At 40.0% G+C, this 14,271-nt stretch overlaps 2 protein-coding genes across 4 annotated transcripts; one reads left to right on the top strand and one right to left on the bottom strand.

Moving 5' to 3' along the window:
• Window positions 1-3,124: 3,124 nt before the first annotated feature.
• xaf1 (XIAP associated factor 1) lies at window positions 3,125-8,567 on the top strand. Of its 2 annotated transcripts, none has more exons than XM_004562849.5 (7): window positions 3,125-3,250; window positions 4,059-4,194; window positions 5,019-5,075; window positions 5,597-5,822; window positions 5,918-5,982; window positions 7,026-7,307; window positions 7,398-8,567. In XM_004562849.5, the coding sequence occupies exons 1-7, from the start codon at window positions 3,213-3,215 to the stop codon at window positions 7,428-7,430; spliced, it is 837 nt and encodes a 278-aa protein (XP_004562906.3). In that variant the 5' UTR covers window positions 3,125-3,212; the 3' UTR covers window positions 7,431-8,567. The 2 variants fall into 2 exon arrangements, with proteins under 2 accessions (XP_004562906.3, XP_004562905.3); XM_004562848.5 differs by having other exon boundaries at window positions 5,915-5,982.
• A 91-nt stretch (window positions 8,568-8,658) lies between these two features.
• On the bottom strand, window positions 8,659-12,793 carry tekt1 (tektin 1). 2 transcript variants are annotated; one of them, XM_004562851.4, is made up of 8 exons: window positions 12,693-12,793; window positions 11,787-11,961; window positions 11,529-11,694; window positions 11,233-11,361; window positions 10,979-11,125; window positions 10,583-10,808; window positions 9,119-9,315; window positions 8,659-8,982 (listed from the first exon to the last, which is right to left on the bottom strand). In XM_004562851.4, the coding sequence occupies exons 2-8, from the start codon at window positions 11,950-11,952 to the stop codon at window positions 8,823-8,825; spliced, it is 1,191 nt and encodes a 396-aa protein (XP_004562908.1). In that variant the 5' UTR covers window positions 11,953-11,961; window positions 12,693-12,793; the 3' UTR covers window positions 8,659-8,822. The 2 variants fall into 2 exon arrangements, with proteins under 2 accessions (XP_004562908.1, XP_004562907.1); XM_004562850.4 differs by having other exon boundaries at window positions 12,640-12,792.
• Between the last annotated feature and the right edge of the window lie 1,478 nt (window positions 12,794-14,271).

The raw sequence follows: 14,271 nt of genomic DNA, 5'->3' as shown, positions 1-14,271 counted from the left end.
TACTGACCGCTCTCCCATGTGTGATGGAGGAGCTCCGCAGGAGGCGACCACAGTCCCCTTTGAGCCTCCACCTGACGAAAGAATTCCAGAATGGCTCATTGGTGTTGAGTGTCAGTGTCATTCAAGTGTGTGGCTAAAGAGTGCAGAGCACAGGCTGAGGACTCACAGCTTTTCCTGCAACTAAAACTTGTCTGTTAGCGTCACCTGCAGCTCACTGTGAAAGTTGCGCTTTTGCGCTTGCTTCTCTGCACACTCTCAGCCTCAAACACATGGAGAGATGGAAATCATGTGTTTGTGTCTGTGTGCGTGCAGTTCCTGTACATTCTCTTCTGTCAGTCAGCACAGGGCATAAATTACCAGGATCAATGACTTTGCATCTAACACAGGAGGATCAGACTGTTAAATTGTTAGTGTCGGTGCTCCCACACTGATAGTTCAATTTTTTTTTTCACTCAGTCCATCTCTGATCACTCATATTTGGAAAAATGTTCAACTAATTTCCCCCGTTCAAATCTTTTATTTGGGTAAGATACCACACATGCTTACGGATTTTCCTGCTAACTAAATGCAACAGTTGCTACTAAAAAACGCTATCAAAAAAGGTTCCCTGATGGTAAAATGGACTTTCATTTGATCAGTGCTGGAAAGGATGGACTGAGTTTATTAAATTGTTTAAATCAGGCTCCTGGTAAAAAAAACGAATTGCAGAATAAGTACGTCATATCTTGGCTGCACACACTTCCTTGAACTTTGTGTGATTTGTTTTGCTTTGTATCTCATCAGCTTTTTTTCCCCTCCTTTTTGTCTGCTTTGGTGTGAAGTGCTTGGATTTGTACGGTCTAATAGAACTAGTGGAGTGTTGTATGTCTTTTACTGATATGCTTTTTTCTTTAATAACAGGGATAAAAGGAATGGGCTTGGTGTAAATAACTGGTTTTAGTCATAAATCCATCCATGAAGCCAAGCATGGAAAAACTTAATGCAACTTTAAGTTTATTTGAATTTTGAATGTATAAAGTTTTATACAATTATTCCATGAAACATAGATGAAGCCTTGACTCTAACTGTCACTGTGATGGTCATGGCCTGCACTCAGCACCAGCTCCTTTCTGCCCTCTTTCAGCAATTTCAGGTGGACCTATTGTGCTCTCTCTCTCTAATCTCTACTGTTCTGTCAAATATATGGTGTTACAATAGTGGATTGTCAGATTAATTATGACGAAATTCCTGTGATCCATTACTCCAGGCTTCAGACCAATCTAAATAGTCAGTAACCATGTTTTTTTCCTACTTTTGACTCTGTGTAATGACGGAGATTACGGATGTCCTTAATATGGTCATAAAGCTGAAGCTGATATATATATATATATCTATATATATATATATATATATATATATATATATATATATATATATATATATATAGATATATATATATATATAGATATATATATATAGATATATATATATAGATAGATAGATAGATAGATAGATAGATAGATAGATAGATAGATAGATAGATAGATAGATAGATAGATAGATAGATAGATGTGAATACATGAAGGCAAGCTTAAAAGAATATTTTCATTCTGCCGCTTTACTAAAACTCGTACTAAAAACTGCTAAATTTGTATATATTTTTTCAAACTTTTGGAAAGAGCACCATTTCTCAAGCAGCACTGGCATCAGTTAATTAGCATTAATTACAAACGTTCAATCAAATGGCCCCATCACCAGTAAAAACACAAACATGAACAGCTTGTCCTGTCATTGCAGTATTGTAGTATTATTGTCCCCAGTGCCCCAACCCTCCCACCCATCCCCTGCACCTCTGTTTGAGCTCGGTCTCTTGTTAAGCCTTCTGGAGCTGGTTCCGGAGCCTAATCACCTCCTCACTGGAGGCCCGCTGCTCTTCTTCTCTCTCTTACATCAGTGCTGCCAGCTGCCACAGCAGAGGAGCTGCACAGGGAAAAACTGAGAGAAGAAAAAAATAAAAACATCTGGTTCAAACAAGAGCCAAATTCCAGCTCTTGTTTCTTTTAGAAAACAGCCATTGTTGTAACAAATCAATAAATTCCACCTTGTCTCATTTAACAGGATTACCTCTATTACCTGAGTGAGAATGACGCCGTTTTCTCTCAGTGTCCAAGTGGAAAATGGTGAGATTTAGGATGTGCAGCAGACTCCGAGTGTCACATACCACACTCACTAAAGAGAGCGATTTTTTCCGCAACATGGTCTCCTCTCAGAAAGCCCAGCACTTCCTCTGGGGGCACTTACAGGTGCTGAGTGGGATTGATCCTCTTTGGGAATCCCTGGGTTTGGTCCCTAGATATGATCAGTTTGGATGTGTTTGTAACAAGAGCTGCAGACTCTTCCTCAGCAAACAACAGGTGCTGCTACAGAAGAACCAGAATCTATGTCTGTGGGCCCAACATCAAGGGACACTGCAAAATATGAATTTAAGATAAGAGATAAGATAAGATAGAACTTTATTAATCCCTCGGGTGGGTTCCTCTGGGAAATTCGACTTCCAAAAAGCACAGCAACGACCGAAGTTACAGTTACAGAATTGTTATATATATATATATATATATACACACACACACACACACACACACACATATATAAATACAGAGACAAATATAAATAAAATATACAAAGGGGATAAATAGAATAAATAGGAATAAAAAATAAAAATACAAGTGAATTGCACATTTCAAGTATTGAGTCTATTGCACTGTTGACTATTTATTTGCTTACTTTAGAACTATGTATCACTTTTTAAAAAAGAGTAAACCGATATGTGAAATTTTGGAGAGAGTATGATCAGATATCATTATGCATGCATATATAGGGGGGAGAGAGAGAGAGAGAGAGAGAATTTTTCAGTACATGTTTTTAAGGTGGTAAATGTTCAAATATTCATAAAATGTGAACAAAAACACGTCCCTAAATAAGTGAGGAGCAATATCGAAACAAAGCGTTGAAATTCAATACGTTTCCAGTTCAGTCCTGCATTAAACTGAAGAACTGAAACGGCCACTGAAGACGTATTTAGAACTCGCGCTCGCCCCTCTGTGGCAGGTGTCCGCAATAGCAATCTGTACACAACTGCTAGATGTTTTCACTTTCTATTTTGGGGAAGCAGTACCAAAGTTGTGAGAGCAGTCAGGCATTTCAGATTAATCTTCCACACTCGGATCATTTTTATGGAAGACAAGGAGGCAACACGCACCTGCGGCCAGTGGTGAGTTCGTGACATGTGACAGCGTTGTTTGAAGTGAAACTTCGATTTAAAAGTATTTTTAAATGAGTGATTACAGTTAATTTGATAACCGGAAAGTGAACGTGAATAAACCACCACGTAAGGTGAATAGATCGGTCGGAGTCAAAAAACTGAACAGAATGAGTGTCAGAATGGCAATTATGTCTGAAAGAAACAGGCACATTGTCCTGATCTGCTCATATATAAAAGTCTTTGTTAGAAGTTTGCAAACCAAGTATGGTTTCGGTGACTGAAAATTGATATGGAACGGTAAAATGCTTTAAATCTGTTTTCTAAAGAGGCCCAGTCTCAAAAAGCTAGAGTCAGTCCACTCTTTCACTGTGTATTAAGCCCATACTGTGCTCTGCTTCAATTAAGCTGCTGCTTAACGGAAACTGCGTGAGTCTGACAGTTTACGTGAATCAAAAGCAGTCTTAGTTTCGTTTTCAGGAAGGCTCTCCCTAATAAAGATATTTTCGTGTTACTGCTTCACTGAATAAGGTGTGTCTCATCTCTAACTGATTGTTAGCAATAATAAATCTGCAATTTTTCTCCTCTCTCCTCACTGCCTGTGCTTTTACTGTGTTAACACGTAGCAGCACAGTCCAAAAAAGAGAGTCCAGCTGTATTACAGGCAGGGCATACCTGTCACTTCCTATAGTAGCATTCAGTAGGACAGCTGAACAAAAAATGTGGTTCTCGGGTACATACTTTATTTCTGTGTTTGTTTTTGAATGTGACTTCCCTCGCTACAAAATGACATACGTCTTTCCTTCTATTGTTGTTTAAGCCACAAAGAGGTCGCTGAAGCCAACTTTGCTCTACATGAGACGCACTGCAGCCGATTCCTATGTCTCTGTCCGGACTGCAATGAATCAGTTCCCAGGGATCAGCTGAAGGATCACAGAGAGGAACAGCATGCAGAGGTACAAACACGGTGAAGCTGTTTATTCACACAGATCCACTTCATGGAGATCATTTCAGAATTTCAGCACAGGCCACAGAGTGCTGTCATTCCCTGCACGTTGGTACACCTTTCTACCTTTTGAGTATCAGCATGTGTCTGTGTAGTGAGCAATTTGCATATTTACCAAACAAGTGACTGCTCCCAGATTCAGTCCTGGGAGGAGATATGAATGCTTTTGGGGGGCATATCAGGAAGATCATCAGGTGTAAAAAAAAAACAAAAAACACCCCATATGGAAAAGAAATAGAAAAAACTTATAAAAGACTTGCATCCGATGTGGCCTACTTCATATAGTGAATCATATAAGGCTTATATGATTTACTCATGAAAGTGGCCAATGTCATATATTGTTTTAGTAAGAATCTAAAACATACAGGTTTCATTTATATAATTTTTCTAGGGATCTTATATCTGTTTTAACTCTTGCATGCTTTTCATACAAGTTTCACACAAGACAGATACAAACTTTATAAGATTTATATATCTTTTCCATATGGGACTCCCTGGAGCTCCCTGCTGTGGTGACCCCTGGTGAATAAAAGGAAGCAGCTGAGAGTAGTTTTGTGTATCAGAATATGATGGATCCCTCAATTATTGGGCAAAATGTAGGTAACAACTCAACATGAAGGCAGTGAGATTTATGAGCTATTCCAGTGTTTACTTTGTTTTACTTTGTTTTAAAAAGAGTTGGTGTTCTCACAATGTGAAAAAGTAAAACACGTACACGACGCACAGACACAGCACAGCACATCTATGTAAATCTGCAAATTTCTTTGTTATCAGGTGAGGTGCTCCAAGTGCAACAAGAAGATGGAACGTTCTCAGCTGATGGATCATGAGGTGAAACCAAAACCACCATTTAGGTAGACATTCAGACACATTAGAACAACATAGTGCAGCTGTGGTCAGAAGGTTACATTCACTCATCATCATGGGCATGGATGTCAAGGTGATTTGGGGCTTTTAATTATTTATTAAATCTATTTTGGATTTTCTCAAAGCCACACAGGATCAAGACATATACAGACTCAAATATATACATGCACCCCAGTAATATTTGATTAAATGTGCCTTAGTAAGTAGCACTTTGCATTCACTTTACTTTACTTTGAGTAAGTGGAGCTGAAGGTTGCACGATGTCCTTTAAATTTGACAAGTTTAAGCTCTAGCTTGCCATGAACTGGAAAGTGCTGGAATACCACCATCACTGTCCCCAGTGAAGACAGTCGCCATAGACTGAGAGGGTTATGACCAAAACAGAATCCACACCTTCATGCTCAAGTTAAACTTGCAGCTGCCCACATGGACGAGCCCTAGTTATCCTAGTTATCAGGCTAACTGTACTTTTCGCTGTCTCACAGGCTGATGAATGTGTGGAACGTCTGCAGGCATGCCAGTTTTGTGACCTAGAAGTACCATCGAAGGAGCTGGACGGACACAGCTTGGTGTGTGGGAGCCGCACTGAGCTCTGCAGAGACTGCGGCTGTTACGTCAGACTGAGAGACCAGCCCAATCATGGCTTGACCTGCTCAGTCACTGAGAAGTCATCAAGTACCCTACAAGCGACCAGCAGGGCACTCAAAGAGAGTAAGAGAATAATAGATTCAGCGAAAATCTCAGTAAACCTCAGTGTAATTTTATTTCCTGCTATTTAACGCTTGCCGTGCTTCTCTTAACAGCAGAAATGTCAGTAAATTGTACCAGATGTATGGCATCATTTCCAGTTGCTGATATAGAAGAGCACGAGGTATTTAAAAGCATTATTTTACATATAATAATCACAGTTTGTCAAGCTAAGCAGGCTGCTTGTTAGCAGAAAATTGAAAGGATACATGTGGATTAAAGTCACACACATACACACAACAAAAAGACTAAAAATAAACAGATATGACACTGGAGGAAAATATAGGAAGTCAAGTAAAAGATGAAAATGATCAGATAGAAGACATCACGTGTAGCAGAATCACTTAAAAACAAGTCTATAGAAATGAGTTTTAAGAGGTGATCCAAAGGAAGTCATTGGTTCTTCTGGTCTGATCTCCTCAGGCTTCCTCATGCCCAAGAGAAGGGAGCTGCAAATACAGTAAATATGTGTATGATTGTCTCCAGATCAGAGCATGAAAGTCTAGGTGCTCTAGCCTGTTCTATTTCATAGAGAGGAAGAATGTGAGGCTCAGAGTTAAGGACCAAATCAAACTGAGCTCACAGGTGTTGAGCAACAAGTTTAACATTTGTGTGCAGAGGGTCACATATCTCTCAGTAATGTTTATGTCCTTTGAACAACACCTCATATTACTGTATCACCCCAATAATACACTTTGCTCTCAGACTGCAGGCTTACTTGTGGTTCCTAGGGCATTTAAAAATAGAATGGGACACAGAGCCTTCAGCTTTCAGGCCCCCTTTCTGTGGAACCAGATCCCAGTTTGGATTGTGGAGACAGACACCTTCTTTTAAGATTAGGCTTAAAACTTTTTGATAAAGCTTATAGTTAAGTTAGGATCAAAATCCTCCCTTAGTTATGCTGCCAAAGACCTAGGCTGGTTCTGCCAGAAGTTTTTTCCTGTTAAAAGGGGGATTTTCTTTGCCACTGTCACCAAGTGCTTGCTCATAGGGGGTTGTTTGATTGTTGGGGTTTTCTTTGTATTATTGTTGGGTCTTGACCTTACTAGTGTATTTTTTTTTTTGCTCTTTATAAATAAAACTGAATTCAATTGAAGGAAATTATTTTGTTTTTACACTGTAAAGAGTCACTGTATAATATCTTTTTCTGTATTCCCCACAAAACAGATGGCATGTATTACAACAACCAGGTGGGAATATGAAGTGGAAAAGCAGTCAAAGGGAGCATCAGAGGAGGAGTTGGAGGAGGAGTCAGAGGAGGAGTTGGAGGATCAGGTTGATTTCTCAAAAAAGGGGGGCATTCCCCAGCTGATGACCACCAACAAGGAATTAAACTTCTCAGACAGACCCAGCCGTGGCCCCTGGATCAATGGAGGCGACCCAGATCAAATCCGTGCATGCCCACATTGTCATCTGGCTCTGCCCGTCTCCACACTGCAGTGGCACGAGGTAATGTTTCTGAAGCACCAAGGATTTAACTGAAAATCGCTGAAATTTACCAATGATAAGATGTTCCCCTCTCCTCCTGTGTGTCTGTAGGTGAAGTGCAGACGTCACATACGCTTCAACTAGAGGCAGAGCTTCTCAGAATGGAAAAGCTGCCCCCAAGAGCTTTGACCAACACCGTAGGAGAGCATAAAGGCTTAGCAAGTGCACGTTTCAAACAGATCTTTAGGGTTTCTTCTGATGCTTTTATTAATGTTTACATTTTTTGTTTGTTTTTGAATTAAAGTACTTTACTCTGGATCTAAGTAAATTTCACACTCCTGATACTTACAGTCTATTAATTACAAGCACGGCCACTTAACTTTTATGCAAACCACTTATCCATCATATTCACAGTTTCCACTGCTGTGTGTGTAAAACTGGATCAGTTGTTGCAAAGAATTCTCATGATAACTCTAAAATGTTTTTATGCTCATATCATGTTAATATTCCGGCAGTGACGATCACCTCATCTTTTGTTAGATGTGCACAAAGCAGAGGAAGAGGGGACTGATGGGAAACGTGTGCTAGAAGGTGCAGAGTTCTGTATTCATGGCCCATGAATCACTAACATGCTTCCACAGCTACAGTGTGATGTTTTTACTGACCTTTCCACGCCGAAGGATATTTACATGTATGTGAGTCTTAGTCTATCGCTGACACCCAGAGCTCTGTGCACACTTTTGTCTGTTACCCTGTTAAAACTGCAAACCTGAGGACTTTGAGTTGCGTGTTTGAAGTACTTCCATGAATACCAATTGTTGAACTGATATGATATATAATTTTAAAAAAAACACTTCTTTACAAATGAATATACACTTAATGTGTAACCTACATGATCTTCCACTGTGAGATTTTTAAAGTTTATCCTCACATTTAAACCAAAGGTTTCCTAAACAGGGCTACACCGCTAGTTCTGTTTTGGCAAGTGCAGAGCAGAGTGCCAAGACCTGGAAGCTAAGTATGTTTGACTTCTGGTCATTTAGGCAAACGCTACTGACATATGTGCTAATATGTGCCATTTGGTTCCGTGAGCTTTCGTGTTAATAATGCCCAGATAATGTAGCTGACATTAAAGGGTCATCAGCAAATGCAGTTCATCTGGGGATTCAGGCTATACAAGCTGGTGAAGGTGATCATTAAATCTCTTTTACCTTAAATCAATCTTCTTTAGAGGTTAAATTTAAATATTGCTTTTAGGTCTAATAAATTCAGTTTTTATTATCCTGTGTGTGGGCTTCATTCTTGGAACACTTTGCTGTAAAAAAAAAAGCTATTATATAGTTTGCAAATAAAAATAATCACAAGATTCTATGTGAGGTCAATTTTAATATTTTAGTGAGGGAAAAAAGAGATTCAAACAGTTGTAAAAGAAAAATGATGCCAACCAACTACTTAAAAGACAAACAGGATCACAGTTATTGTAAAGAAAATGTTATATGACTGCATTTTGAAATACATCTGAAGTGCATATAATGGTCAGAATGTATGTATCCTGACAGGCTCCCTCAGCTGAGTGCAGATGACTTCGTCAATGTAAAGAGAGCTGGCCTTCATATCGACATCCTCCTCCATCCTCAGCTTGCAGCGCACTACCGCCCTCTGCTGCTCCTGTGACTGAGTTGTTTCCTCACGCAGTCTGACAACACAGAGACAAAAAGACATTGCATAATGATGTGTGTCCCCTGCAGTAATATCCCCAAATACTGCACACGGTCATGAGGTTTGAGCTGTGCAGCACAAACATTTTACATCTGTTTTGTTGCAGGCCATACTTCTTGATGTGAGAGGTGAGGTGCTGGATTTCAGTGAGGAGCTGAGCCTGGGCTAGATCGTAGCACTGCTCCTTGCCGGGCCTTTGGAGACGCATAGCCAGCCGGGTATTTGCCAGATTCAGGGAATGCTCATTCTCTGTGATGGCCACTTGCAGATCCTCTCTGAGCCTCTCCTGGCTGAATATCTCAGACAGAATCTAGAGGGAATACAGGTGTCACATCAGGGGCAGCCAAGATTCACAATCTGCAGTGAAATTATTTCAAACTAATTCTACTATGAAGTTAACATTCTAACGGTGTGTTCACACCGTAACATTTCATTAGTCTGTTCCTCTGTTGTAACAAGCAGATATATGTGTCTTTGCACTGCACACATAAGGTTAGCTTGCTAATACACTTTGATAGCATTAGCTGTTTACATTGCACTCTATCCTCTCATCAAAATATGGTCACCTCTGGGACCAAAATACTAAGGTACCGTGCAAGGTGCTACTCTTGAGGCCTCAAAAATGCAAATCCAATGATGACACCACAGTTGCTATGTCTTGTTTTTTTAATGTACACTCTATAATTCAGTTCCTCTGCACTCTGAATCTTTGATCTACTGGGGACAAAGTTTGATGTGATTCACATCTTTTTGGCACTCTGACTAGAGGAGAGCCCTCTGGTTACATGCAGACACATTTTGCTCTGCACATGTTGATTCTCCTGGAAATGAAAACTAAAGTGAGAGGTTTGTTTAGCAGTGTACCTGAAAATGTGGACTTTCAGCGACACTCTGACTGAAACAGAGTTTTGAAGTCAGGGAGTAACCACAATTATCTGAGGCCAACAATATCAACAATGTATGCATGCTTTTAGTCTACAAGAGGATGGGCCATTATATTTTAATAATCATTTTGCTGATGCAATGACATAAAAAAAAGACTTCATGCTTCTTCATGCTTACACTTACTGCAGGGTCAGTTTGAAAACAATGCATGGCCCCTGAATGCATCATATGAAGTCAATCATACAGTTACTGTTTTGAAACGATATGAGGTATAAGGACACAGTCCATGAGTGTGTATGCACACACAAGGACAGACTGTTGTAGAGAACAGCAGATTGCACAGGCAACTTTCTTGGAAACCACACCTTCAAACTATGTGAGTAATGTGTTACAGGAAACCAAAGACAATAAATAGACAAAATGAAGTAGGAACTTGTGAGGCTATCTATGAAAGAACCAGTAGGAGTTTTAGACCATCAGAGTGACGTTTGGCAGGCCATCATTCTTCCTAACTATATAAATATAAAGGTCTGACTTAGGTCACCACAACACGTGCTAACTTTAAAGCAGAACAGAAAATGATGTGAAACCAGTCGTTAATTTAATACCTGGCAGAATGATAAACACAGCATTACATCTGCTTCCTTGTATATTACAACAAGCATGCAGTCTAACAAACCTCCCTGCCCTACCTCCGGCAGTTTCTCTTCCATCTGGCTCTTGGCAGACTTGATTTCCTGGATATGTGTCTGGAAGGCAGTTGTTGTTGCCTGGAACTGCTTCTGCATGTCAGCAGCTGTCTGCTCCAGGACAGACTGCACCAGAGCCCTCATGGACTCAGAGTTGGTCTTCTGGTGCTCTGCTTTAGCTATGTTGATATCTGAAATGTTCTCCCACTGCTTTGGAGTCACTGTCAAGCTAAGAAAAACCAAATGACGCAACTATCTTTTTAACATTTCTTGACTTTCCTTTTATGCAGAAAACTTAAGGAAATTAATCACAGCATAAGTTTAGACCTCAAGTAGGAAAAAACTAATTCATGTCTGAAAACTGTTTCTACATGTTTCTGTGTTAAACAAGAGGTTCACCTCGGCAGACTGGTGCTCTTGGTTGTGGACAGCTGCAGGTTACCGATGGAATGGGTGGTCATTACAACACAGGAGTTGTCAATGTGCTGAGCCTCAGATTTCTCCTTCAGATCCTTCTCTAAATGGTACTTGGCAGATCGGTTCAGTCTGGAACAAAACAGCAGACTTTCACTTTGGTTGGCTAGGTAGCAAACCCAAAGCCTCTGTGTGCTTTTATGATGCCCTCGAAATCAAATTGAACCCAATTTTCTTACCGAATTTGTTCACTCATCTGCTCCACTGTACGCTCCAGGAGGGAAGCCACTCCTTTGAGAACCTCCTGCTCCTTCAGCAGCTCTCTTTCCACTTCATCCTCCACCCTCTCAGCCGGGAAGCGTTTCATCCTGCAGATCATGAGCCTAATGTTACTAGGAGGTGCATCTTTACACAGAATTAGGGCTCACATTAGCTTCTTTAAAATGTATGCTTCAATCATTTCCTGGACTCTTTGGTACCATTATTATTATAAACTTGTAAACGTTTATAATAATTAAAAAAAATATTGCCTCACCTCTCCTCCAGACAGAGAACAGTGACTCTCAGAGGCTCTTTGGTGCCCTCCAGAGCCTTCACAACACTGCTCTGTAAAGTCATAAGAGCATCAGTCTCCAGAATGACCTCCTCCAGCTTTAGCTGCAATTCTTTTATCAGAAACTGGATATCTCTGACCCGCTGATCTGGACAGCAGAATTTTTTTTAAAAAAGGAAGAACCATTACAATTCACCTCCATAGTCTTTCATTCTGTGTTAAATATTCATTTTTGCTTACCGAGTCTCTTTTGATCATCATTTTGCATGCGCCGCCATGCTTTGTCAGTCTCCTGGATCAGCCCTTTACACTCTGCCCTGAAGAGCTCAGAGTGATTCAGCATAACTTCAATGTTTTTCAAATCGGGTCCCACACCCAGCAGGGAGCTGTGGTCCGGGAACGACATCGTTCTCCACTTGGTAGTGAGTATGAGCAGGAAGGAGGAACATTAACAAGGAAGTGGAAAGAACTGTGGCTGCTGATTGTTACAGAGAAATTAAAAAATAACACCAGAGGAAAGTGCCCATGACACTCTGCTGGGTCTACTGAACACCAGCTGATCGCCTCTACTGGAATACCAAACACTTAATATCACCCTGTACAACTGCACTGCTGTGAAAAGGAGTCTTGGCCAGCCCTGAGTAATCTAACACTCATCATGTCTGAACCACCAGTGTTCTGCTTCAGAGAAGTCTTGTGTTAATGCAGCCTGAGACTGTGTCCTAAACAATGATGCAAATGCATACAGCCTGTTTTCTGTCCTGTCTCCCTCCCCTCTGCATTAGCAGATGGATTTTCATAGTCAGCCGGCCATTAAAAAGTGAAAGAACAGAAACACAGTCAAAATTAAAATAACAGCTTCCGTTACCCCCCCCCCCCCCCCCTCTCCCAAACACACACACACCCTCCCACCGGACAATTCAAAACATACCAGTAAAAGAGTAAAACGACATGGCAAATTTCCATTTGAAACAACACAGGGTGTATGCCAACCCCAAAATTACTTGCCCGCTGTTCAAACTTCAATCTGATATCACAGTTTCCGACGGGTTAACTTAACAAACGACAGGAGCCTAGCGTTTATGATATATACCTTCTTTGGTACAGCAGAAAACCACCAGAAGAGTACGTTTCAATGTCCTGTACCTTATGCAGGAGTTAGGCGAAACAAGTGGTTACCATAGCAACGGCTAATAAAGCCTCATCAGACGCCGCCACCGGAGTACTGTTACATAACAACACTCAACTATGGAGAACCGGAAGAGTCACACGCATCGAAATAAAGCGTTTTAAAAATGTACTGTGCAATTAAGATTATACATCAGTAAAATAGATTTTAAAATAGATCAGATTCAGTTTCATTTACAAATTCAGTTTTAATTTCGTATTTTTGTTTAGGCATTAACAAAATAAATTATTGTTTAACTAATAAAATATAAGAGTAAATAATATAAATATTTCAAATTTAACGGATGTTATGATTTAATAACGAATTGTGCCATAAAACTAATTGTGCAAAAAAAATCGAAATCCTAATTTTAATAAACATTTTTGAATTCCAATTTTAAAAAAAAAAAATTCAAAATATTTTAAAGATGTAATTTATTAAATAAGTGGACTTAAGGACTTAATTAGGAATACAGATGTTTGTTTGTTTTTCTGACATTTTAAAGGGTGATCCCACTCCTTATCGATCCCTTTCCTCTTAGCTATCGGATTAACTATCATGATTCAGCTTTAAGATTAACTACAGGACTAGCTACGTAATTCACTAATAAAACTCATTAAGGCAATGGTGTGTGGTATATGTGGCAAACGTACAGACATTCTTTACTTTAAAATTAGGTCTTTAAAGGATGTGTGTATCAGATACTCACAATAACTTCTGTTGAGAGCTCCAGACGATTTTCTGTGTACAGGCTGTAATCAGCTGACATGTGCTGCTACTCTTCGGAAGTTTCCTGCTCTTTGTGGATTTCCAAAACTGAATTTAACAGAATGTAACCTAAAATTTAACAAGCTAACCTGGCTGATTTCCATTATACTGTTTATCCTAACTTTATACTAGGCACTAAACAGGTACAAAGGTAAAAATCAGTAAATAAAACTAAGCATTATCGGTGTAAATTCAGAATATCTCTGCTATATGTGACAGGTGAGACCTGAGTCTGGGAACTGCCCCTGGTGGGCGGAGCTGGTCTTTGCTCCTTTCATAAGCTCAGGTGTGGGCAGCAAACCTGAAGCTGCCAGTGCTTGGTCTAAGTTGGGCAAGTTGGTGTTTTTAATTTCTTTCCATGAAAGCTTGATGCGGGTCCCCCTAAACTTCTGTCAGAACGGTAGGTTACACAACAATGTACCACTTAAGCTCTGGTTGTTGTGGCCGAGGTTTACAGTAGTGATGGGCAGATGAAGCCCCATGAAGCACTGAAGCTTTTCATCCAATTGGTTCACCCCAATGCGAAGCTTCATGAAGCTTCATTTGCTCTAGCAGGACACCTACTGGACGTAAAAAATAATAGCTGGCATGAATTTGAAGAGTGTGGCATTTTGCACACAGCCTGTAAATGTCAACAACAAAAGGAGTGTGTAAAACATCTATATTGTAGTGATGGCAGTATACTGTGTATATTTATACTGGCAGTATGGAAAATGATTATTTGGAAATGCTTAAAATGGAAATGATCATTTACTGTGAGGTGAGGTGTGGTTGGGGTGTGGACAGTAG

The sequence above is a fragment of the Maylandia zebra genome, linkage group LG14 (assembly GCF_041146795.1).
Source record: "Maylandia zebra isolate NMK-2024a linkage group LG14, Mzebra_GT3a, whole genome shotgun sequence".
Taxonomy (NCBI): domain Eukaryota; kingdom Metazoa; phylum Chordata; class Actinopteri; order Cichliformes; family Cichlidae; genus Maylandia; species Maylandia zebra.
The sequence above is the reverse complement of the archived record's forward strand: the minus strand, read 5'-3'. Positions and strand labels throughout refer to the sequence as shown.

Excerpts from the sequence above, each read along its gene's own strand:
- xaf1 (XM_004562848.5), top strand. The coding sequence starts at position 3,213 with ATGGAAGACAAGGAGGCAACACGCACCTGCGGCCAGTG. Across the intron at positions 4,195-5,018 it reads GAGAGGAACAGCATGCAGAG|GTGAGGTGCTCCAAGTGCAA; the intron begins GTACAAACACGG and ends CTTTGTTATCAG. Across the intron at positions 5,076-5,596 it reads CTCAGCTGATGGATCATGAG|GCTGATGAATGTGTGGAACG; the intron begins GTGAAACCAAAA and ends GCTGTCTCACAG.
- tekt1 (XM_004562851.4), bottom strand. The coding sequence starts at position 11,952 with ATGTCGTTCCCGGACCACAGCTCCCTGCTGGGTGTGGGACCCGATTTG. Across the intron at positions 11,126-11,232 it reads CAGATGAGTGAACAAATTCG|ACTGAACCGATCTGCCAAGT; the intron begins GTAAGAAAATTG and ends GTTTTGTTCCAG. Across the intron at positions 8,983-9,118 it reads CTCACCTCTCACATCAAGAA|ACTGCGTGAGGAAACAACTC; the intron begins GTATGGCCTGCA and ends CTGTGTTGTCAG.